Source organism: Phaseolus vulgaris, chromosome 2 (genome assembly GCF_051622355.1).
Source record: "Phaseolus vulgaris cultivar YP4 chromosome 2, ASM5162235v1, whole genome shotgun sequence".
NCBI lineage: Eukaryota > Viridiplantae > Streptophyta > Magnoliopsida > Fabales > Fabaceae > Phaseolus > Phaseolus vulgaris.
The window spans coordinates 4,781,817-4,805,081 of record NC_143499.1 but is presented as its reverse complement, the minus strand read 5'-3'; the positions used below and the strand labels follow the sequence as shown (position 1 = coordinate 4,805,081).

General features: G+C 30.6%; 3 protein-coding genes across 9 annotated transcripts; 2 read left to right on the top strand and 1 right to left on the bottom strand.

Annotated features, from left to right (window-relative positions):
- Positions 1-443: 443 nt before the first annotated feature.
- LPXD1 (Trimeric LpxA-like enzymes superfamily protein) lies at positions 444-4,960 on the top strand. Of its 5 annotated transcripts, none has more exons than XM_090299347.1 (11): positions 444-698; positions 788-994; positions 1,523-1,599; positions 1,849-1,898; positions 2,054-2,118; positions 2,222-2,273; positions 2,348-2,418; positions 2,532-2,598; positions 3,414-3,485; positions 3,580-3,630; positions 3,987-4,960. In XM_090299347.1, the coding sequence occupies exons 1-11, from the start codon at positions 562-564 to the stop codon at positions 4,125-4,127; spliced, it is 990 nt and encodes a 329-aa protein (XP_090155473.1). In that variant the 5' UTR covers positions 444-561; the 3' UTR covers positions 4,128-4,960. The 5 variants fall into 5 exon arrangements, with proteins under 5 accessions (XP_090155473.1, XP_090155474.1, XP_068467762.2 ...); XM_090299348.1 differs by having other exon boundaries at positions 3,877-4,045; XM_068611661.2 differs by having other exon boundaries at positions 538-698; positions 793-994.
- A 3,887-nt stretch (positions 4,961-8,847) lies between these two features.
- On the top strand, positions 8,848-13,212 carry LOC137810414 (uncharacterized). 3 transcript variants are annotated; one of them, XM_068611654.2, is made up of 6 exons: positions 8,848-9,180; positions 9,419-9,452; positions 9,532-9,720; positions 11,350-11,455; positions 12,500-12,728; positions 12,813-13,212. In XM_068611654.2, the coding sequence occupies exons 2-6, from the start codon at positions 9,432-9,434 to the stop codon at positions 12,901-12,903; spliced, it is 636 nt and encodes a 211-aa protein (XP_068467755.2). In that variant the 5' UTR covers positions 8,848-9,180; positions 9,419-9,431; the 3' UTR covers positions 12,904-13,212. The 3 variants fall into 3 exon arrangements, with proteins under 3 accessions (XP_068467755.2, XP_068467754.2, XP_090154271.1); XM_068611653.2 differs by having other exon boundaries at positions 11,347-11,455; XM_090298145.1 differs by having other exon boundaries at positions 9,044-9,180; positions 9,263-9,452; positions 11,347-11,455.
- Positions 13,213-16,959: 3,747 nt separating this feature from the next.
- LOC137810413 (gibberellin 2-beta-dioxygenase 8) lies at positions 16,960-22,811 on the bottom strand. The gene is made up of 5 exons (XM_068611652.2): positions 22,567-22,811; positions 22,073-22,188; positions 19,337-19,792; positions 17,760-18,081; positions 16,960-17,386 (listed from the first exon to the last, which is right to left on the bottom strand). The coding sequence occupies exons 3-5, from the start codon at positions 19,789-19,791 to the stop codon at positions 17,126-17,128; spliced, it is 1,038 nt and encodes a 345-aa protein (XP_068467753.1). The 5' UTR covers position 19,792; positions 22,073-22,188; positions 22,567-22,811; the 3' UTR covers positions 16,960-17,125.
- Between the last annotated feature and the right edge of the window lie 454 nt (positions 22,812-23,265).

Genomic DNA, 23,265 nt, shown 5'->3' with positions numbered 1-23,265 from the left:
CCTGCACCTCCATATCTTCTTCTGCCACCTCCATACACAACATGAAAATACACTTTTATTCTTCTTGTGTCACCTCCATATAATAGTTTTCGGATTATTTAATCCAGAAACTCATTTGAAAAAAGACTTCCAGATTACATAATCCAGAAACTAAATAAGACTTCCGGATTATGTAATCCGGAAAGTGATCATGCATCTGAAAATAGACTTCTGGATTATGTAATCTGGAAGCTAATTATAAGTTTGAAAAATGACTTCCGAATTATGTAATCCGGAAGCTAATTATAAGTTTGAAAAATGACTTCCGAATTATGTAATCCGGAATATTATAAAGGAGTATTTTTGGAATTTCGAAAATTTATGGAGGTGAGAGAAGAAAGTATGAAGGTGCAGGAAGGAACAGTCGGAGGTGTGAAGAAGCTATAGAGGTATAGTGGCCCACTGAATCCCAAATTGGATCACTCGTATATTTGAAGCCCCAAATTGGTCGGAGCTCCGATCCACTTTGTAACGAACACTTGTTCTGGTTGTTGTTTCGTACCAGACCAAGTGATTCGTGCGATGACTATGGCTGGAAGGAGATTACTCGCCTTTGCTTGTTCCTCTTCAACCCCCTTTTCTCAAACTCAATCAAAATCTAAACTTCCACTGTATTTTCTCTCCTCCTCGTCATTTCTCCGCTTTTTCTGCTTCTCCAGGTGAATGATCATTCCGTATATTTCTTAATATATCTTCTGTTTCATCTTTTCGATAATTGATTCTATTTTACCTTGTCTTGTGTTTCAAGATCAGAGGATGCTACTTTTAGTGATAAATTTCATAAGTGGAATAATGGTGGTGGCACTTTCCACGAGTCAGCTTGTATTGACTCCACAGCACTTGTAGAGGTTGGCGCTGTAGTTCATTCAGAATCTGTTGTTGGTCCAAATGTTCGTATAGGTTCTGGAACTATTGTTGGGCCTTCTGTTACCGTTGCTCATTCAACAAAGATAGGGTATGCGTTCCTTTCTCTGTGTCACAAACTTATGCAACTTTGTCCCAACAGTATCATTGTTTGATAATCGTGTCGTTTTCGCTTTAAACTCTTTATTAGCTTGGTTGCTTCTCTTAAGTATTGCTTTTAGCCTTTAATTTGTAATAGACTTGGATGCTTGTTTAGCTATTACTTGGTAGGTTTGCACTCTGCACTGGAAGCATATGTTTGTATGGTGTTATAGAAGGTAGAAGCTGAGTGTGAAAAGTACCAATATGATGCTACTATATAGGTTTGAGGTATAAAGTATAAACTGCTTTCATTGTTTTCTGACTTGTAATATCATGATTTGAAATAATTGGTTAAGGTTATATGCTTATAACTTAAATTGGAGGATGTTCTCTTCCTTCATCGAGGCTTATGTGCGTGCTTACGTGTTATCACTTGTTTATATGGATTTTTAAATCGCACTTATGTTAGTCATATCTGATGCAAAATAATTTGTATTTGTAATGTTGATGTGGTTTTGATCCTTCTATACTTTTCCAGGTATAATGTCGCACTTAGTAATTGCTGTATTGGTGATTCATGTGTAATCCACAATGGCGTCAGCATTGGTCAAGATGGTAAAGCTGGATTCTTAGTCTCCTTGTCTGTGCACTTGAAGAAAGAATAACAGTCCTAGTACGAACCATGCCGCATTGCGAGAAACAATTATAATATGTGTAGTTCAGAGATATTTTACCTTTTTCCCCGGATGATGCTTAGTTTTGAATAGCTGATACATGCATATTTTAAGTAAACTAATTTAATGTGGGACATTTCTTTCGTAAGATCAGTTTATATGTGATGATATTGATGTATTTGACATGTAGGATTTGGATTTTATGTGGATGATGAGGGTAATATGATAAAAAAGCCTCAGGTTGGTTGCATGTCTATCTTATTGCAAATTGATTTTAAATTCTGTATGCTGACTAGTGTTTTCTAAAACTATATTCTTCCATATTTAGCATTTACCTTGCTTAGTTTGACCTAGACGTATTAATTAATTTGATTTTTTGTTGCTAAATCTGTCAGACATTGAATGTAATAATAGGGAACAATGTCGAAATTGGTTCAAATACATGCATTGACAGAGGCAGGTTAGTGATTTAACGATTTTATTTTTTGCTTAATCATGTGTAAATGTGTTCTGGTTTTTTTACTTGCTTTATTTCAAATTTTACCCACTCTTTGTTTATGCAGCTGGAGAGATACAGTTATTGGAGACAATTCAAAGATAGATAATTTAGTTCAGGTTAGCATTTAGGTTTTTCATAATTATTAACTGAACGAACTAGAATTTCTCTTTTGTTTTGATTGGTTCTGCAGATTGGCCATAATGTAGTAATTGGGACGAATTGTTTGCTTTGTGGACAAGTTGGGATTGCAGGTTCAGCAACGTATGTTATCTTCATTCATTTGTGGTTAAATTAATTTTCTATTGGAATTACATTTCTAGATGAGGCTTTTGAATTTATTCTGAGTTGCAAATCTGGTACTCTGGTGTGTTCAGCATAGGAGATTATGTGACTATGGGAGGAAGGGTAGCAGTGCGAGATCATGTATCCATCGTATCAAAGGTATGTATTTGTTTCCTGATCTTACTAGGCTAACCTCTCAGCCTCGGTGCATTGAGGATGGCTAGTGATTAGTTATTAGTGAATGAATACATGGACATCAACTAGATAGGTTTAGGAAAGTGGTAGAGTAAAAGTCTTCAAAGACAATGGGAATAGATACAATTCAAGTTGGTTATCTGAACTTTTATATCCTGTTCTTTCATCTGAGTATTCTATGAGGAGCATAATTTGCAACTTCATGGTACTCACTGCTCAGTGCAACCTGTAATTCTTTGATTCTTTGCTTTCCTAAGCCTCCATTTGGTAGCGCTGATGTGAGAAGGGGAAAGGAAAGGAGTGGAAATCGGGTGGTTGGGTTGGAGTGATGTTTGAAAGAAAGAGGACAAAGAAGGGGATGGTTCCCATTGCCACCTTTCCCATGAATGAAAGTTGGCCACCCAGACTAACATAATCGATTATTTTTTTAATTCTTTTGTTTTTGTTATTATAAGAATAATAAGAAGAAGAAATAATTAAAAATAATAGTATAAGTAATACATAATAAATAATCCATAAAATTAATCGTAGATAAAATTATTTTTCTTTCCACTCATTTATTTTCAACCAAATAATGTTTTGTTCTACTCGTTTCGTTTCTATCTCTCTCTTTTTCATTCCTTCTATTTTTTTCTTCCATACAAAGGGATGATAAATATATATTAATCAACTATTTGACTGCAATAAATATAAACTCAGTTGCTGTTGTACTGTTTTTACTTTTGGGAAATTGGGAGCTCAGGGTTTAGTAGAAATATCTGATTACACAGCATTTGCAGGTTCGGCTTGCTGCAGCAAGTTTTGTCACCAAGGACATCAAAGAGCCTGGGGACTACGGTGGCTTTCCAGCTGTAATGATTTAATACGCATTACTGAAGTTTACAATATGGTATGCATATTTCTTGTTCGGTATATATACAAATTACCTCTTTTGCTACCTTACAGGTCTCAATTCACCAATGGCGTAGACAAGTTGCCAGTAGATGTCAAACTCGGGTGAGGAGTCCTTAAAGTCAGAAAATGATATTTTGATATGTAGTTGGTGGAGTTTGAATACTCTCCTCAGGAAGAACTTTTGGTGCTGTGATTTCTGATAGATTATTGTTCACTTGGAGAACTGAAAGATTACTTAAAATAAATACTGAAACCAATATGTAGTTTCATTCAACACACCATTACATGAATACATATTACAAGAGATTTAAAAATGTACAGGTACCTAATTCTTTGTTTTCTGCCCAGTATACTACAGATACTATGATCTAGAGAAAACCTTACTTCTACTGAACCACATCAATCCCAAACCCATCATCAGATACTAAACTTGTTCTTGTTTCTGCTTACACCCGCAGTGGAAGCAAGAATCTTGTAGGTGTTGTAGAATCAATGCCAAATTTTGGACCTTCCTAATTTGTTGGAATTGCGGTGAAGTGGGTACTTTTTATTCTTACCTGAGAGCTTTCCGTTTGATTCAATTGGTAGAATACCTTTGAGGTGTAACCCGTGGAACTGGCTCTTTATTCCCCATGTCTTGTATCGATATCTTGTCATCAAAGCCACTTTTAACTCTGTGGTTGCATTTGAGATAGCATTCATGAGAGGCTTCATTGGTCGAGGTTTGGCATTAACAGTGTTAGATACATCCTTTGTGTTGCTACCTTCTTGATGGAAAGCACCTATAGTTGTCTGCCCCACCTCATCCTCTTGCTCCCCATATAAGAAACTTAATACTGTGTCATCATAGTAAATGCTCGAGTCCTTGTTGGAGTTTTCGACTTCAAGACTGTAAGAGATGGTACCATTTCCATTTGAATTGGAGGGCTGCTCCACCGAGATGGACACAATGGAGTAGGAGGGACTCTTGGGTCGTAAGGCCAGCCACAGGCACAGAACAACAAGGCCTAACAGGCCCATCACTTTTAAAAGCCATATGTAGAAACTCTGGTATTTACACTTCCTTGAGAAAAATGTCTGCATGTTAATTTTCATCAGAGAGTGGTGAATGGTGCAGCAGGTTCTTGTCGTTAAAGAATGTCAAAGGGTTGGCATGTTCTGCTGAAGTATGAATGAGGGAAGAATATATGCATTTCTTAAGCATGAGCAATACGTCCCAGGGAGAAATTGCAAGCTTCAGATGCTCCAACCTTCATATAGAAAGAATATTATGTTGTTCTGAACACCCTTTATCTACTGAATGTGTCCGAATCAAAAGAGAGGAATATAGTTTTGTGTGTTCTGTGTGGATTATAGTTTTTTCACTAGTTCCAATTACTGTTATCGACACGCAAAGTATGATATAATACTTGGAAAATGAATGTTCTGAGAACCCTTGTATACAACTTTTTTTTTATGACTTTTGATGTGACGTGTTTATATATAAATATATATAATAAAAAGTAAATTTGTAATTAAATAATATAAAAAAAATATTAAAATAATAATATTAAAAGTTGGTTGTATAAAAATTTGAATTGTGAATATATCATTACTCATACTACTACAATATTGAATCATGTGTAATAGTAAAAGATAAAATATAGGTAATCAATTATGAAAAATAACTTTTTAACATGTAATAACATAATAATAGTAATGATATTTATATTTTATTCACAATTAGCACATTTTTCACGTATTAATAGGAATTTTCTTCTCACTTACTTTTACGAAACTACACAATTCCTATTTTACAAGAAAAATATTCATCTTGATGCTCTTAAGATGTTGAACAGTGTTAATCGTGATTTTATATGATAAATGATTTATATTGTGCATAAAAAGTTGTATTTTTATTTATTATTTATTATTTTCACTTCTATTTCTAAGTTATTTATGTTTTATCAAATGAATTGTTAAGGTAATGTCATTCTTGTATCTATATATTTATACCTATATATAAAGGGATTCCCTCTTTAACTGCTCTCAAATTTTTTCCTATTTTATCCTTAGATTAATATTTGATTTTATTTCACTATTTTGGTTATTGAGTCATTTCTATTTTTAAAAATATTTGAAATAGATTATCGGTTTTGAATTGAAAGATATGATTTATTTTGAAATTATGAGAGAGAAACAAATATTAGGAAACGTGAGTAATGGCCAAAGTAGTGACAACAATTTTGAAATGTAACATCTTCTTTTTAACTTCTTTCATAAATATTTTAACTCTCCACTTCTTAGATTAACCTCCATGATTCCCCTTTAACTATTAACTCCTTATTTTAAGTACTTTAATAGTGCTCCCCCTTTAACTCCTTATTTTAAGTCACTAACACCCAACCTTCTCAGAAGAAATTATTACTTTTACTTTTGGAGAATAAGAAGAAGGTGAAAGAAAGAGAAGTGTTCTTCTATATGTTCCTTCTTTTTGTTAGTATGTTTCCTCTTAACGGAGAGTGACGAAGACGAAGAATGGTTCCGATGGAATTATTGGAAAGAAGGCTTAACATATGTAATTTAGAGGTACCATCACTGAGTCAGACACCTAAATGAAAGGGAGACAGACGCAACTCTATGGCTCGATCATTGGTGCACGCTACTCCTCTCCAATCGGGGCACGCTACTGCCGCTTACTAATGCCATAACAACTCCCCTTTCTATTTTTTTTTGTTTCGATTCGTTCTTTTATAATAATTTATTATTTACCTCTTTGTCTCCTCTTACCTTTATATCTTCTTTTTTTCGGTTCATTCTTCTATAATAATGTTCTTTTATAATAATTTATTATTTACATCTTTGTCTCCCCTTCCCTTTCTATCCTTTTTTTTTGGTTCGTTCTTCTATAATAATGTTCTTCTATAATAATTTATTATTTACGTCTCTCTCTTCTTTTCCTTTTCTCTCTTCTTTTCCTTTTCTATCTTTTTTTCTTTTGTTTCTTCTATAATAATTTATTATTTAGTCTCTCTCTCCTCTTCCATTTTTATCTTTTTTTGTTTGTTCTTTTATAATAATTTATTATTTACGTCTCTCTCCTTTTCCGTAACTATATCAACCTTTTTTTAAAATACCATTATCTTTGAGTTGATCTGAGTTCTAATGGGATCATTCATTTTTTAAATTGTTTTTGTTCAATATTTCTGTAATATAAAAATGTGTATATTTAATTGTTGTGTAATAACAGAAACGTTAGTAGATTTTAATTTTTTTAAAACAAAAAAAAATTAACAAAATAAAATAAAATCAATAGATACAAGTTTATTATTTGTTTTTTTAATTTTTTTTATTCCCTGTTAGTTTGAGATTTTATAGAAAAAGGGTGCTGATTATTAAAGTAGTGTTAAAAAGGGTGTTGATTATTAATGTTTTAAAATAAATAATTAATATTATTTTGAAAAAATTAATATATTTTGATGTATCATTTGGAAGTAAAATATTTTATTTGTTCTCACTTAATGGAGAGATTGATACGGTAATTTTATTTTTTGTTATCACCTAGCATGAGAGTGTAGAGAGTTGAGAGATTGGTGCCTTTCATTAGGAAAAAGTGGAGAGAAAGGGGTGAAATGTGGATTTATGGACGGTTACTCTTTTTTTAGGCAAAAAGAGTGATATATAAAAAAACTGTGAAAGAGAAATAATATAAAAACATATGTCTCCAAAATCCTCCAAAATCTTAATTTTGAGATTCTGAAAGAGTGATATATAAGAGAACTGTGAGAGAGAAATAATATAAAAACATGTTAATGTCTCCAAAATCCTAATTTTGAGATTCTGAAACTGTATTGTTGTTCTTCTGTCTCCTCAATATTATCCTAATGTTGAGATTCTGAAATTGTGTATTGCTAATTTTTTTCATATTTTATCTCTTTTATTTATCTTATTTTAAACATATTTAATTAAAAATAAATATAAATATAAATAATAAAAAATTAATATAAATAATAATATATTATTTAATTTGATTAAATTTTATATTTAATTATATAAAAAAATTAAAAAAAATGTGGATACACAGGGCTCTTACGCCTGTGTGCCCGCTAGTAATTTATAATGAGAATGGTAATTAGGTACGAGCTTAGTTATTTGTATTCACATAAATTGTTTCTCCGGATATTGACGAGTATTTGCTTGTTAAATATAAATTTAAAAAGAGTGAGAAAATTAAATAATTTACCTCATATATTTATATTATAAACAAATAGTTTTGAAATATATGTTTGTACTAAAATAAGTTAATGCTACTTGTGATAGAATTGTGAAAATAGATTTCATTTTATTAACTCTTGAGTTCTGAAAATTTCAAGTTGCTTGAACTTATTTTTTTTTATAACCTAAATTTTTACTGACCCAAAACGGACCAATTTGTGATTTAGAATTTATTTATTTGTTTATTTATTATTATTTTATCATTATTATTGTGATCTATAATTAGCAAATTATAAACTTAATATTACATAAATTGTTAAAACATATTTAAGGTTAATATTTTATGCATACTGATATATTTTTTAATTTCTAACACTTATTTATTATTAAAATTAATACATTTTATGTTTATCATTCTACTCTTTTTCTTGCAATACAAATAACATTCAATATGTATTTTTTGATCTTATTCTATAGTAATTAAAACATTTTTATCAAGTTGTTGTGTAAAATAATAATGTGAATATAATACGATTTAAAATATAAAAGTTTATGTAAATTATAAAATATACGATTTAAAAATTATCAATAAAAAAACCTTGTATCGTAACATAAATGATCGCAACTCTAAAATATAATTATATAATTTAAAACATTGCTAATTATAATTTTTTTAAGTATATATAATTTATATTTTATTATATATTCAAATATATAAAATAAATACATTGCATTGAGGAGAATACTTGTAAAGTTTACTCTTATATTATAAATTAGTATTTTAATATTGTATTATATTTCTTTAAGAAGATATTGAAATTTTATTTAAATATTTATTAAAAATGAGATATATAAGGAAGAATATAAATTATTTTATACATACATGTGTGTGTATGAATGATGGTTGACCAAATTTGGGAATAAAACAAGTTGAATTTCATTAACTTGAATATATGTCATTTTCTTTGGATAAGGTCTATGGAACCAAGTCATCAACATCCTCATAGTATATAATAATTACTCACCTTTTATAATTATTACATTATAAGTAATGAATGATAAATAATAAATTTTAGATTATTAACATTGTGTGTTATTAAACAAAATCAACTTAAAGTTAGGATTAATTTAAACAATAAGAAATTGGTAATTCATTAAATGGCATGGCAGTTCAAAACTTCAAAGAAAAACAGAGAACCAAAAGATGCCTCAAACCAAACCCATTATCATAGCTCTCTCATGCTCTCTCTGTTTCTCTTTCATTCCACACATTTCTTTCTCCATTTCAACATACACTTCTAAGCACAACACACACTTTTTATAACTCACTTTCTTATTTCTCTCTCTCTGCCCTTTTTATCATCTTTTCACTCCTCTATTCATCTCACTTCCATCAAATAAAAAGATTCACTCTTTCAGAGAAATCCAGAAGAAGAACAGCACCCTACGTTAATATCTGTAAGTGGGTTTTCTTTTCTTTGTTGATTAATTATTGGGTGTTTGATTTTCCTAACCAATGGAATGGGATAACTGAGTGCAGAGTTATGGTTCACGGGTGTTTGATTTTCCTCTAATTGGTGTTTATTCTGCACTCTCTGTTATTTTATTATTATACTTTTGACACCAATCTCCAAATCTCTGCTCAAGAACATACATACTCCTTCAATTTTGCTTTTTCTTTTCTTCCTTCTCTTAGGAAACTGATTGAGATGGCGGAAATCCCGAAGTTGGTACGGTTTACTTCTTCTCTGTTCAATTTTATTCAATTGTAATTGTTCTATTTTACTAGTTTTGCATTATGTTTCCCAGGATTTGTCATCATCCTGTTCTGAGGCTTTGAATTCGGAAGAAAAAAACAGAGGAAGCGTGATTTTATCTTCGGATCACGTAAACGCATTTGAGTACAGTGCCGAGAAAGACGATAGCTTTGTGATTGATATTGATGCCTTTTCTTCCGCGAACCACAAAGATCCCACCAATGCAAATTCGAGAATTACGGTATCTATCTTCTCTCAAAAAACAACTTTATTTCTTCAACCTTAGCATAACATTTATGCTTGCAAAACAGGGGCACTCTGTTTCTTGTTCTAATGTATAATAGGTAATTTAAAGCCAGAAAGATTATTTGTGCATTTTTTTGGAACACTAGGTTTCGTAATAATAAATGGTGGCATTATTAGCAATTGAAGAGAGAGGGAAAAAGAATAAGAACACGCTATCAATGACTCATTAAACTTTTGCGGCCATTGGATGAATGTCTCTTTCCACCATTATTTATCTTTTAGCTATAATTTTCAACCTTACTTATTTATTCCTTGTAATTAGGGTAGGCTATTTAATTTAACCATTTCCACTTTCTTCTGACCTATATGCTTTGTTTATTTGCATCACCATTTATAAAGGAAAGGGTCCAATCAAAACCAATCTTAATATTATTATTTTAATCATTTTCATAAAATTTAATTACAAATTTATTCTTTATTATATATATTTATTTCTAAATTTATCTATACAAAACTTTTAAGGATTGTCAAACTATATTTTTCTTAAATTTAATCAGTTTAAAAACTTTTTTTCTATTCCTTACATACTTTTTACTCTATCGAGGAACTCAACAATCTTAGTCTATTATTTTCTAACTTTCTTTATTTTTGTCTTTTTATTTTTCTATTTTTTTTTTAGCCAAGCATAATTCTTAAGGATCTGACTAGTAAATGTTTTATGAGAAAAATAATGCTGAAATTATTGAAAACTATCGTAGAAGTCTATCAATAATATTTTTTTTTACATTCATACCTTTAATTAGAATCTGAGATATGAGTTAGTATATACCTTCTTAGAATCCAAAAGTAAAAAGTATTTCATTAAAATACTTTTTTCATGGAATAAATACTTTTTTTCAAGAGAACATCTTCATTTTTAAGTAAACATCCTTGGCCCATTTCTTAATTATTTTAACAAAACCAGTATTAAAGACAAATCTTATAAATATTAAACAAGAATTACCAAAAACACTTCCTTCACTCTCATTCATTCAGTCCCATATCAAAGGCATGGAAAATAAGGGAGTCCCAATTAAAATACTTCCATTCAAATCTCTGTTTTCGCATGCCATGTAACCAAAAGAAATATAAACATGGAACAATTTAGCTTTCTTTGTGTGAGTATTAGTTTAATGAGGTATCCTACTAATTTGGAAGGTTTTGTGATGATTAATGTTGGAAATTCCACATCGACTATGATTAGAAATGAACACATTTCACATAGTCGATTAGAAATGAACACATTTCACATTTCATTATATAAGTGGGTGTAAACTTCAGATTTTAATGAGGTTAAGTTAGGCTTAAAGTCCATTTTTTAACATGATATCAGAGTCATTTTTGAATCCATTTTAACAAGAATTTGTTAAATTTATCAGGTCACCTGCTATTGGGTCGTCTTCTAATATAAGATTAGATCATTTCTAAAGTGGTTCTTATTTATATTATTTTTTGATAAAAAATTATACCTATGTCTCTTGAAAATCAGTTCTTAATGGTTCTTTTGGATTTAAATGATGATGGTTTTAGTTTTAAATTTAGTTGATTTTAATATTTGATTGTTTGAACTCTTAAAAAATAGCAGAAGAGTGTTTCGAGGAAGGGATCCCTGCGTTTGGGTGACAGGAAGGTGAATAGCAGTGCCACACTTTATGGAAAGGATACAGTTCCCGCCATATGCTCACCAAAAGGTCACATTGCTCTTCCAAAACCCACTTTCTTATTCATCTTCTTATTTTACTCCAACATATAAATATACTAAAATCCATATCTTTTTTATTAATCTCATCATAAATACCAAGAGAATTATAATAGAATTATCTACACGCTTGTTTGTTTCCATTATTTGGTGTATAAAATATGAATAGGTGACATATTGAAATGTCTCCTCCATACCTTAGTTTATATACGTAAATGAGATATAATATTTCATTACCAACCTGTTCCCGTGTCATCACAACAAGGATGTCCCCTGATTGTTAAGTCTCACCTTGCTGAATTATTATTATTATAATTGTCATCATAACTAGGTTTTGGATTCACATTCAAACACAAATGAGACCTCAGAGTGGTTTTATGAGGATGTTGCAATTGCTATTCAGTAGTGGTGGTTGAAGATTAGTTAGGATGGTTTTATTTTTATCTGTTTTCAGAAGGCCTATTTGAAGGGACTACCCACTCCGTGAACCTGTCACTGTAATGGAACATTTTAACTCTCAAATAGAGTCCTTGGTCAACCCTAGCACAACTCAAAGGGAAATTGGTTAGGGGAATCAATTTGATACAAGTACAACACAATGGCATGTTTGTTGTTTATGAGTACCCCACATTTATGGCCACAAGAATTGGCATTATCTTAGAACAACTTAGTAACTAACAAATACGGTTCTAACACAATTTTAAAAAAGAAAAATACATTAATTTTCTAAAATTTCAAATTTTATTATATAAATTGTTATTATGATTATAAAAATAAGAAACAAATCATCGTGAATCAGTCATGAAAAACATTTTTCTGCTCCAAAAAATAATCTGAAACATACTTGTGCATGTAAATCTTTATTGTCAATTTATATAATTTATAATTATATAATACATAAATTTGTATCCATATATCCTAATTTTAGAGATTTGATGTATTTTCGTGTCAGTATATATGTACTAGAGAGTTCATGAGATAAAAAATTATATAGAATTATAAAGTTGTAAAATATCATTTTCCTTTTTGTCCGTAGGTACACTTGTTCGGTCTTGCACGCTCGAAAAGACACTGGGGATGGCAGTAGGGTCAATGGATCATTCCATCAACCCACTGGTGTATCAGCAGATTGCTATGACAACCAACAACATCAGTGCTGGTAACCCCACAGAAACCAAATGTAGTATAACTCGAAGAAATAGTTTCAGAAGACCTTCTTCATGGACCCTTGATCCTAAACGGGTTCTCCTTTTCTTTGCCACCGTGTATGATTCAATTCCCATAATCCATTACCATTACCTTCGCTTCTACTTTGCTTCTACTTTGTTCATGGATGCTTGAAATTGCAGGTCTAGCATGGGAACAATGTTGCTCATATACTTCATTCTCATGACCAGTAAGCAAAGCGCAGATGAATATGCGGGTGATTCGAAGCAGTGACAGAAAGTACCTCTTATCACACTACTAAAAAAATTATTCATTTCCGAACCAAAACTTAGGAGTTAAAAAAAAGACAAAAAGTGCAGAGTATCAAAAGCTAACATAGTTTCAGCCAGCATGATGTCAGAATCAGTTAAAATCTGGTTTTAGGTGTCATCTCTTTGGCAACTACAAGAGATAAATACAAACACATAATTTACTCGACAGAGTGAAGGAATCTTCCATTTTTTTTATGTAAATGGAGGACATGGCCCTTTAGTTTGTGTTTTGCAGGGATTAGTGGAAGAATCATAGAGTCACGTTTTACTATGTTTCTGTTCCAGTTAGCTAAACACTTCATTTCTCACTAAACACCCACCCAACACTAATCATGACACTTTTATTTTAAAATATGAAATAATTTGGAATGAATCAACTTAAAAAAAGGTGTACATGATCTAAGTTTATTTGACAAATTTCACATGTTTGTGCACCTTGGTGGAAATAACTGCAAATCCACATACGTTTCCACTTATCTCTTCTAGGCATGTCAAATCTCATCTTTCAATTTATCACTTTGTTTCTACCAATAGAAACTGAGTCTAATAAAACACTAATTTCTCATAGCATGATGAAACAACTTCATACCTTCATTAAATATATACATCTATATTTAGTGCCAATTGTATCTCAAAATTTTCTTTCAAGAGAAATACTTACGGAAGAAAAATAGTTTTCTCTCTATTTTTTTTCTTTTTCTTCTTGCTTAATATAATTTTGAATTTTGATAATTAGTTTTTCTTTTTCTCTTAGTTTTCATATTTTTGTGTTATTTGGAAGTAGAAAGAATAATGAGCACTCTGAGAGATTCAAAATGGTCAATGTTCAGCGTGTGATGTAGATTGATATGACAACTAAAATATGCTGATTTCAACGTTGTGTTGTAGTTGGACATAAGTGGAGCTTGCATTCATGCTTCTGTTTTTCTTTCACTAATCCATTTTTATGCCACATTTTACCATTAATCAAACCACTACTATAAGAAAATCATGAAATAAAAATCTATTTCTAGAAACCAAAATAATTAGTTGCAATAATAACTAAATTAGAGACCATTTTAGAAACTAAAAAGAAATTTGGTTTCTAAATTAGTTTCTATTATTTTCTATTATTGTTAAATAGTTTCTAAATTAGTATCTAATTAGCAACCAAGGTTTTAGAAACCAAATTTAGAAACTAAATAATTGGTATCTAAAACCTTAGTTGCTAATTAGATACCAATTTAGAAACTATTTAACAATAATAGAAAATAATAGAAACTAATTTAGAAACCAATTTTTTTTTTGTTTTTAAAATGGTCTCTATTTTAGTTTCTATTATAACTAATTATTTTAGTCTCTAAAAAATTGGTTTTTATTTTATGATTTTCTTTTAATGCACATTTAATTTTTAAATCGGAACCATGAGAAAAGTCAAAGGAATGTGAAATTTTACTGTTATTTATAAATTGTCACCTGTATCAGAACTATTTTAAAATTTCTACAGTTGATCTTTATTTTGAAATTAAATAGCTATAGTTAAAAAAATAGATTTTTGTGTTCTGAATGGAATTGTGGAATAATTATAATATTAAATTTTCATTTTGGAAAAATAATTCCGGAATAGAAAAATTACATTTAAAAAAAAATCCAGAAATATATTAAAAAAATTCTGAAAATCAGAAAAGTGTTCCAAAAATACGAATTTGAAAACATGTGCCAGAAAAGAGAAGTTGGATCCCCCACTTTTTAACGATACTTTTATCATTTCACACGAATATTTGGTGCAAGTTCAAATTTTATCAGTGCAGAAAATAATTCCTTAAATGTGAACTTAGTAAAATTAAGTAGCCAAACATGCTTCTGGGCCATGATCCATCCATATGGATGTCTTCAAAATCATTCTATTAGGCTCACATATTGGGTTCACATGTTGAGAAGCTATTAGGCAAGTTCTTCCTGTACCATCATGTAAATTTCAATCTGCACCCACTAAATAAACTGCACCCACTAAATAAAGGTTTTAACTACCAATTATTTAGTTTCTCAATTTGGTAGCAAAAACATTGGTTGCTAATTACATACCAATTTAGAAACTATTTAACAATAATAGAAAATAATATAAACTAATTTAAAAATAAATTAAATTTCTTTTTAGTTTCTAAAATGGTCTCTAATTTAGTTACTGCAACTAATTATTTTGATTTCTGCAAATTGGTTTCTACTTCATGATTTTCTTGTAGTGATCCAACGTCTTTCAAAATTTTCAAAATTATTCTTTATTTTGGATTTGAAAATTCCAAATTCAAAAATCAAAATTTAGTTTTAGAAAAGAAAATCCAGGATACAAAATCTAAAAATACATTTTGTAAAAGAATTTATAGAATTAAAAAATGTGTCTTTCTAATCAAAATCTAAAAATGTATTATGGAAAAGAAAATTCAGAATACAAAATCTGATAATGCAATTTGGAAAAAAAATTACAGAATTCAAAAATGTGTTCCAGAAATTCAAATCTATAAATGTATTCTGAAAAAGAAAATTCAGAACACAAAATCTGATACTCCATTCTGAAAAATAATTTTTGAAATTCAAAAATATATTCCAGAAATTCAAAATTCAGAAATATATTTCGAAAAAGAAGTTCCAAAAGTATTTATTTATTCACACCTTCCTTAAATAAAAGGTCATTTTTGTTATTTTATAAAAATATTTTCGTCACTTTCAATGACAAACCCTTTTCCGCTATTATATGATGCTAAACCCTTTTCTGCAACCCAAAGTGAAAATCCACTTGTTATGTATTATTATACAAATCTCAATTTCAAAAATAAAATAAAAAGTTTGAGAGTTGCCTTCATACGCTTTTCATTGTAACCTTTTTCTTTAGCATATGTATAAATTTTTCTTTTTTTCATAGCAGAAGTTATACAAAAACTATTTCATAATGATTTGTGTTGTGGAGACCAGTCATTTAAATAGCATATTTTCTACTTGAGAATTTAATACGAGCAAGTCCACTCAATGTAAAACAACTTTTATAACACTTTTTATTATTATTATTATTTAAATGTAAAAAGTTTGAATTAATTTATTCAAAAATAAAATAAAATGAATAAAATTTAAACTTATAGCATTTCTTGAGATTTTATCGAATAAAAAATAATGCTTAAAAGGTTATTCGTAAAGTTCGTCTGTAATTACTAAGTTCTGTTAACAGACCCACTCACTGAAAGAATAACACATATTTACTTATTAGTAAATGCGAATGCAATTTTCAAAGTAAAAAGAATAATGTAAGTTAAATGTCTCTTATAACATAAATGAATTTACTACTTCAAGTTTTAACCTAGTTATGAGTGTTAAACAAAACCTTTAACATCCAGCAGACCAATTATTGACCTATATGTATTCCTATAAAAAAAATCGTTTACAAAGAAAAATAAATAAATAAACAAACCTACAAATAATCTTAATATAGGAACTCTTCACCTATATATGTTCATGCATCAAACAGTTCCCAGAAGCTAGGGCAAAGTCGGCAAATCCTGCTTGTGAGTGTGACATGTTCTAAACTGTGTTTTTATCAATAATAAAAAATAAATAAATAAAAATATTTTAGAAATGGTCAAACTTAAAAAAAAAATAAACAATTCATTATAGTTTCTCATTAACTTTCTACTACTAAAATAAATATAGTCTCACAAACCTAAATATATTACTTATTTTTAATCAATACATTCAAACCAAAAAACAACAGTTAGAAAAGAAAAAATAGAAATTATACGAGATTAGACTTTACTTGAGTCATAAAAGAAAATGGTAATGCAAAAAAATAATATTATTGTAATAAAATTTATGAGCACTGGTCATATATATATTTGGTTTATAAATATGTATGATGTTCTGAATTGGAATACATACATGAATGGGAATGGCTCCCTCTGTAGTGAGCATGTAATAAATAGAAATTGTAGTTCTGCTATATATATATATATATATATATATATTACAGGTTGTGGCTGAACAGCAGACATAATGAGACAGCATCAAACATGCAGACTGAAACCATTTACCATACTGACACAGTCTGCAGATTTTTATTGCTAACCCAAACGTACACTGATCTATCTCTCTTCCACCTTCCTCACTCTTATACCACGTAACGTAACCTACAACAACATCTTTTATAATCATAATCATAATTATGCGCTTGCTATGTTCGAACTTCCTTCGTGTGTGAGAAACCTGGGCAAGCCTATTTTGGTACCCAACTTCTGAACATCATCACGAACCTGTTTTCTATACTCCCGAAAGCTGAATTTTCTGTAAATAGAGGGCTCTCTGCAACTCTCTATCACAGTATCATTTGAAGGACACAAGAAATACGCCATAGAGAACCTCTCTAGTTTCGGGTTGGTCATAACGCGATGCTCCACGCTCTTGTACACCCCGTTGCTCCATGCCTACACACACCAGTTGCCTAACGTTAATTAACGAGTAATGACACTAAAGAAGTAAACTTTAAACCTAAAATCTATTTATAACTTAAAGTTTGCAGCATGAATGAAATATCATAATCTTTAGTTAACTTGGAATTCCAAACACACTCTTCTTACACCGAAGCTACCACTTACGTGAAAATATATATTATAGATGGTTCAGTCCGATAGGAAATGATATAATAGATCCAACAAATTCTCAATAAAATAAGTTTTAAATGATTCTGATATTAGATTAAGAAATTGAATTTAAGTCTAATTCAATCTTATAAAATACCGATTTATAAGATAAGTTTTTGTCCAGATGAAATATGAATATAAGAGAAAAAGTAAATACCTGGAACAAGTCACCAATGTTGATTATAAGGGCATCGGGGTTTGGTTTAACTGCGATCCATTTTGTGTCTTTGACCAATTGCAAACCTCCAACCTGATCCTGATATAATATGGTGAGAAAGTCACTGTCAGTGTGTGGCATGAGACCGTGAATCCCAAAAGCAGTAGGGCATGGAGGATATCGGTTGAGTCGAAGATAGCAGGTGTTCGCCAAACAATTCTCCTTAAAGAAGGTTGACTTGTGACCCATTTTCTCCGCCAGTATGTCGGCTAATGTTTGTGCAAGGCTCGAAACTGTTGTAGCAAACTGTTCAATTGTCGAACTGCAAAAACATGCATCCAAATAAATTCATCAATCACCGTTAACTGATTTGTTACACTTGTCTTTCCTATAGCAATAAAGGTGAATTTTAAAGTATGACCATATATATAACAATATCTTTATATATAGTATTGTTTTATCGAGTCAAATATTGATGGAATGATGTTGTCAGTGTTCCATGACTGTAGAGTTTTCGGCTCCAGCTGATTGGCAACATTCACGTGAGAAACTAGAGAATGTGTAGGTCAAGGGAACCATAAAAGTATAGGAACCATGTGCATATATACCAAAACTGTGTGAACAAGTTCGGGGCAAGGAAGAAATAATAATGTCTGCGTCATGTGGGTTTAGATTGTAGATAACTATAAAATGCATGGAACTGATTAATAACAGTAATAAAGCAAGTCAACACATCACCCAACTGAACAGTTTGTGATAGTGGCGGAAGAAGTTGACAAAACACCACTTATTCTTTGCTTTTCTGTGTGAAAAGCAAGAAGATCTGCTGCTGAATGAAACTGAGCTCAGGTTTGAACGGGGCCAAATGAAAATTTCAACTTTGTTTATGAAAAATCTAGAAAGAGAAGAAGCTAGGTCTTCATATGTCCACATTTCATTTACACCAAATAAATGCTTGCAGACGGAAACTAAACATTACTGAATATTATATATAACAAAAGTGGCATTTAAGTGCTTCACACCTTCTTGCCAGGAAGAACTCTACGGTATTAAATGCACCCATAGTTTTCACTGATATTCATATAACATGCAATTCCATCTTTTGAGTTGCAAGAAAAAATAATAAAATTTGGATCTATGTCATAACTTAAGCATTAAATAACATGTTTATTCACCATCCTAAAATAATTCATACATTCACCTTTGTTTTGCTTCCATAAAAGAATTTAGGGATATAGTTCTCTAAAGTACTCTTGGCAAAATAAATAACAAATGTTTGGTATTTGTTTCAAAAGTTAATTTCATCTACCGAAGAATGTTCTGAAAATTAATTGTGCACATAACAAAAGTGACTACATATTGTGCATTACTATGAATGAAACTGGTATAGAACAGCTTCTGGAAAAGTGAAATTTACATGTTTGTATTGATATAGGAGGAATAAATATAATAGAAAGAATGAGTTAGTAATGTTGAGAAAGATAAGAGATTTCTTTATAGTTTTTCGATGTATGTAGAAAGATATTATTATCCTTTTTCTTCTTGATTAAAAAAAAGTGATGAGTGATGAGACGTACCTAAGAGAGTTTGATCGAGAGGATCCTAGTATATCGGTTAGAGGAATATGAAAGGCTTCTGACCAAGATAACTGTCTAATGCATGTGGCAGTGGGGGTTCCCCAACGGTAGCTTCCGGCGGAGAAGTTCAAGAACTTGTCCTCTTTCATCTTCTTCTCAAAGGGTTGCCTGAAAACTTTTTCTTGTTCACATCTCAACCTGCTGAAAATATCACTGGAAATACCATGGTTCACGACCTGGAAGAAACCCCAGTCCCGTGAAGCCCTAGCTATGTGTGACTTGCACTCTTCCCTCACACTCTCATCACTCTCCTCTAAACGGCTGAGATCGATCACCGGAAGCTGGCATTCCTCGGCCACCAGAAAATCGTTATCAGAACCATTAATATTCTCTGGGGTCCTATCAAATAGGATCTTGTATGCCTCGTGAAAGGGTGGGTCCGAAACGGAGTCCATTCTGATACAAAAGGTGAGAAGTAAATGAGTGAAGGCTTTCTCTGATGAACACCAAAAAGAGATAATAAGGACAACTGATTTTTGGTTGCTTTCTTTTTTCTGTTTATTTCGCCTTCGATCGAAACGCTTTAGACTTTGGAGACAAAGCTCGCTTCATGTCTTTTTCTTCAGACAGATCCATTCATTTACTTTATTCTTATATCTTTTCTTTCACACAGCTAAATTCTAACCCCCAATACAAATAAAAATATCTATATTCTTGGTAAAAACAAATATTTATGTTAAGTTAAGTACAAACTTCATTCCTAATAAACTTATATGAAGTTAAAATCAACTTTATAATTCTAACTCAATACACATAAAAACAACATATTTCATGTCCCCACGCCATATTTAGGATTATCCATTTGTTTGTAACACTGACGCAACTATTTAAATCTATTCCAGATTTACTTAATCTTCTCACTAACTTCTTCAAAGTCATAGCAAGGACAATGATGCAACGATTAACCCATTGCTAGATTGTGTTTGTTTCGTAATTAATTAATATAATACACTTTCATACTATTTTTTTTATATATGGTAATTTATTTTATTAGTACAACACTTGCTATAACTATTTGTTTAACTGCGTACACATATTCTTTTAACAACTCCTATGTTTATGTACAAATTTTTCTTCTTATTTTAATGCTTTTACACATCCTTTTCATTCATACATCTCATTTATATGCACTCTTTCAATCATTGATGCACGTGTCGCTTTCTCTATCACTTTCTCCAGACTTTTAAAAAAAAATCATTATAGTATTTGAAACTGGTTTAATCTAAGAAAAAAAAACTACCTTGCAATTTATTCAATTCAAATGAGTATGCTCAATTAAGTGATGTTCAGAGTACAAGATTCCTTGCATTTAAAAAGTAATTGCAAGGTTCTACCGTCATCATCCAAAAGTATCTTAATTATTTTTTTAGCTATATTTCATTTTATTATTTAGTATAAAGCAGTTATTTCTATAACTAAGATTTCATCATAGAATCTACACTCTCCTTTGGAGGGTCATGGAGACCCACTTTTAGCTGTAGAATCCGTGTGTCTCTATGTATATATATATATATATATATATATATATATATATATATATATATATATATATATATATATATATATATATATATATATATATATATATAGTGAGAGAGAGAGTTTAGGATGCCTTTTAATTTTGTTTTAGTTGGTAGAGTTTGGTTACATAGTAGGAGGTTTCATTTTTGGTTGTGATATATATTTGAAAAAATACTTTTTCAATTTTTTTACTTTTTTTTTATAAAAGTTGAATTACTTCTGAAGTATACCTATTTAATTTTATTATTTTTTGCTGATGATAAATAAATATATATATATACACGGATAATTAAATATTGACAATCCATTTATTTTATACTATCACATTACAATTTCAATACTATTATTTTAATATTTTTTTATATCATTTAATTACAAATCTATTCTTTATTATATATATTTATATCTAAACTCATTACCTACATCAATAATAATATAAACTTTAAGGTTTGCAAAAATCATTTCCCCAATATTAATTAATGTGTGGTGGCTTCTGGTTAGCAATATTTGAGACGGGTGTATTTTGTATCTAGGGTAGGAACAAAAGAGTTGCGTCTCCATGGAAGCGTTAAAAGGAAACTTGGAGAAGGCACGGTAACATCAAACCTATCTTTGTTTTTATAATCAATGGATTCGGATTTTTCCATAACATGCTAAATTTGTGGCTAATTGGAAATGTCTGTACCCTTCAACTTTATACTATCGCTCTCTCCGCTTGCCTTTGTTTATATATATATAAACCAGAATAGCCCATATATGGTACCACTACTTCACTACTATTTATTAATGCCCAAAATAGAGTATTTCTTATAAGAAGAAGATAATGATGATGATGACGATGAAAACTGTGAATTGGTCAAAAAGAACATAACTTTTACCACATCAAGTAACAAAACTTTGTTCTTTTGTTTTCACACAGGTAAACGCAATAACACTTACCCACACACAATACTAATTACATTTTACTTCTGAGTCAGTGAGTTGACAGATTCACATGGTCCCATCTAAACAGAATTATCGGTCAGACTTAGGTGTGGCTCCATCCGTTGACTTTTGAATTTGAAAGTTTTATCAATTATGGTTCATGTTGAAGATTTTATCAAAAATAATAAATTAAATATCTTGCGGTAGTAGGTAAATTAGATAGATATATACCTGGTGGAGGATTTATTAACAGCTATGAACTGAGTCCTATATGTTTACTTTATTGTGTTTTGGATAACCTTCAAGTTCCGTCAGATGTGCCCACTTCTGCATTAATGTTACAGCTTCTGCACACAAGTTCTAAGGAGCATGAGATACCAAAGTGCAGCTTACGATGAATTCTAGTGTAAAAGCTGCTACAAAATATAGGTTTTACGTGCATGACGTCTAGAGCTTCAGATGTCATATACATATAAACATAACCAAACTTACATATACAACAAAAAATTAACAGAAACTTTAAACATCTAAACGAAAAAACATTGACACTAGCATGTTGCGCGAGAATTTAAACACGTGAATCACAGAAACTTGTAACCATATATAACGTCTTATTTCTGAGAAAATAAACCTGCTCTGCTTCGAGCCTTGAAAAATTATGTTGAAACTATGGTATATTTAGAGAAGAAAGTGAAAAGTGGCAAAGTATAAGGAGGGTTACTTACAGAAGAAGAATAGTACGTTTAACTAAATGAAGCTCTGGTTGAGTGTGTAAGAAAGAATGTGGTATGAGAAGATTGGTGGAGAAGATGATAATTTATAGGCAACAAGTGTATCAATTATTGTGAAAATTAATATGAAGGAGACTTAGATAATTGAAAGGCTATGCTGAAGAGAAGACCATGCGGCGCATGGTTCTATCAGAGAAAATATATCTACTATCTGCCTCTCTTTTTTCTTTTCCTTTTTCTTTTACGTTTTGATTTGTTTTCCTTTTAAAGTGTACCGATTTTGAACATGCGAACTTCCTTCAATTGAAGAGTACAGAACAGTAAAGGAAAGATTGAAGAATTGGATGTCACAAATCGGTCGACTTGCATGTCCTGTCCCACCAAGTCATTGTTTCTTCATTAGTTTGTAGAAATGAGGCAGAACACGTTCACACGTAAAAGTAAATGGAACTCTCCCTACTTTTGGGTGCATTGATAAAAAAAGATAGGGTCAAAAAATAAATAAAGCACTACCATATTCCACTTTTAACCACAGTTATTAAATGACTACAAGTTAATGTTCCTGATAAAAACAGTTACTATCACAACTATTGAATTTTTCGTCTTATTCCTTCGGTTATTCCTTCGGTCGGGCAAGTTGTTGGATGCTTGGAGTCATTCTCGTTTTCGTGTTTCTCCTTTGGTTTTTGATTT

Coding starts and splice junctions, on each gene's coding strand:
- LPXD1 (XM_090299347.1), top strand. CDS start 562: ATGACTATGGCTGGAAGGAGATTACTCGCCTTTGCTTGTTCCTCTTCA. Junction 1,899..2,053: donor ATATGATAAAAAAGCCTCAG/GTTGGTTGCATG, acceptor TAAATCTGTCAG/ACATTGAATGTAATAATAGG. Junction 2,419..2,531: donor GGGATTGCAGGTTCAGCAAC/GTATGTTATCTT, acceptor TGGTGTGTTCAG/CATAGGAGATTATGTGACTA.
- LOC137810414 (XM_068611653.2), top strand. CDS start 9,432: ATGGCGGAAATCCCGAAGTTG. Junction 9,721..11,346: donor ATGCAAATTCGAGAATTACG/GTATCTATCTTC, acceptor CTTAAAAAATAG/CAGAAGAGTGTTTCGAGGAA. Junction 11,456..12,499: donor CGCCATATGCTCACCAAAAG/GTCACATTGCTC, acceptor TTTTGTCCGTAG/GTACACTTGTTCGGTCTTGC.
- LOC137810413 (XM_068611652.2), bottom strand. CDS start 19,791: ATGGACTCCGTTTCGGACCCACCCTTTCACGAGGCATACAAGATCCTA. Junction 18,082..19,336: donor TCTCGATCAAACTCTCTTAG/GTACGTCTCATC, acceptor ATGTTTTTGCAG/TTCGACAATTGAACAGTTTG. Junction 17,387..17,759: donor ACATTGGTGACTTGTTCCAG/GTATTTACTTTT, acceptor TGGTGTGTGTAG/GCATGGAGCAACGGGGTGTA.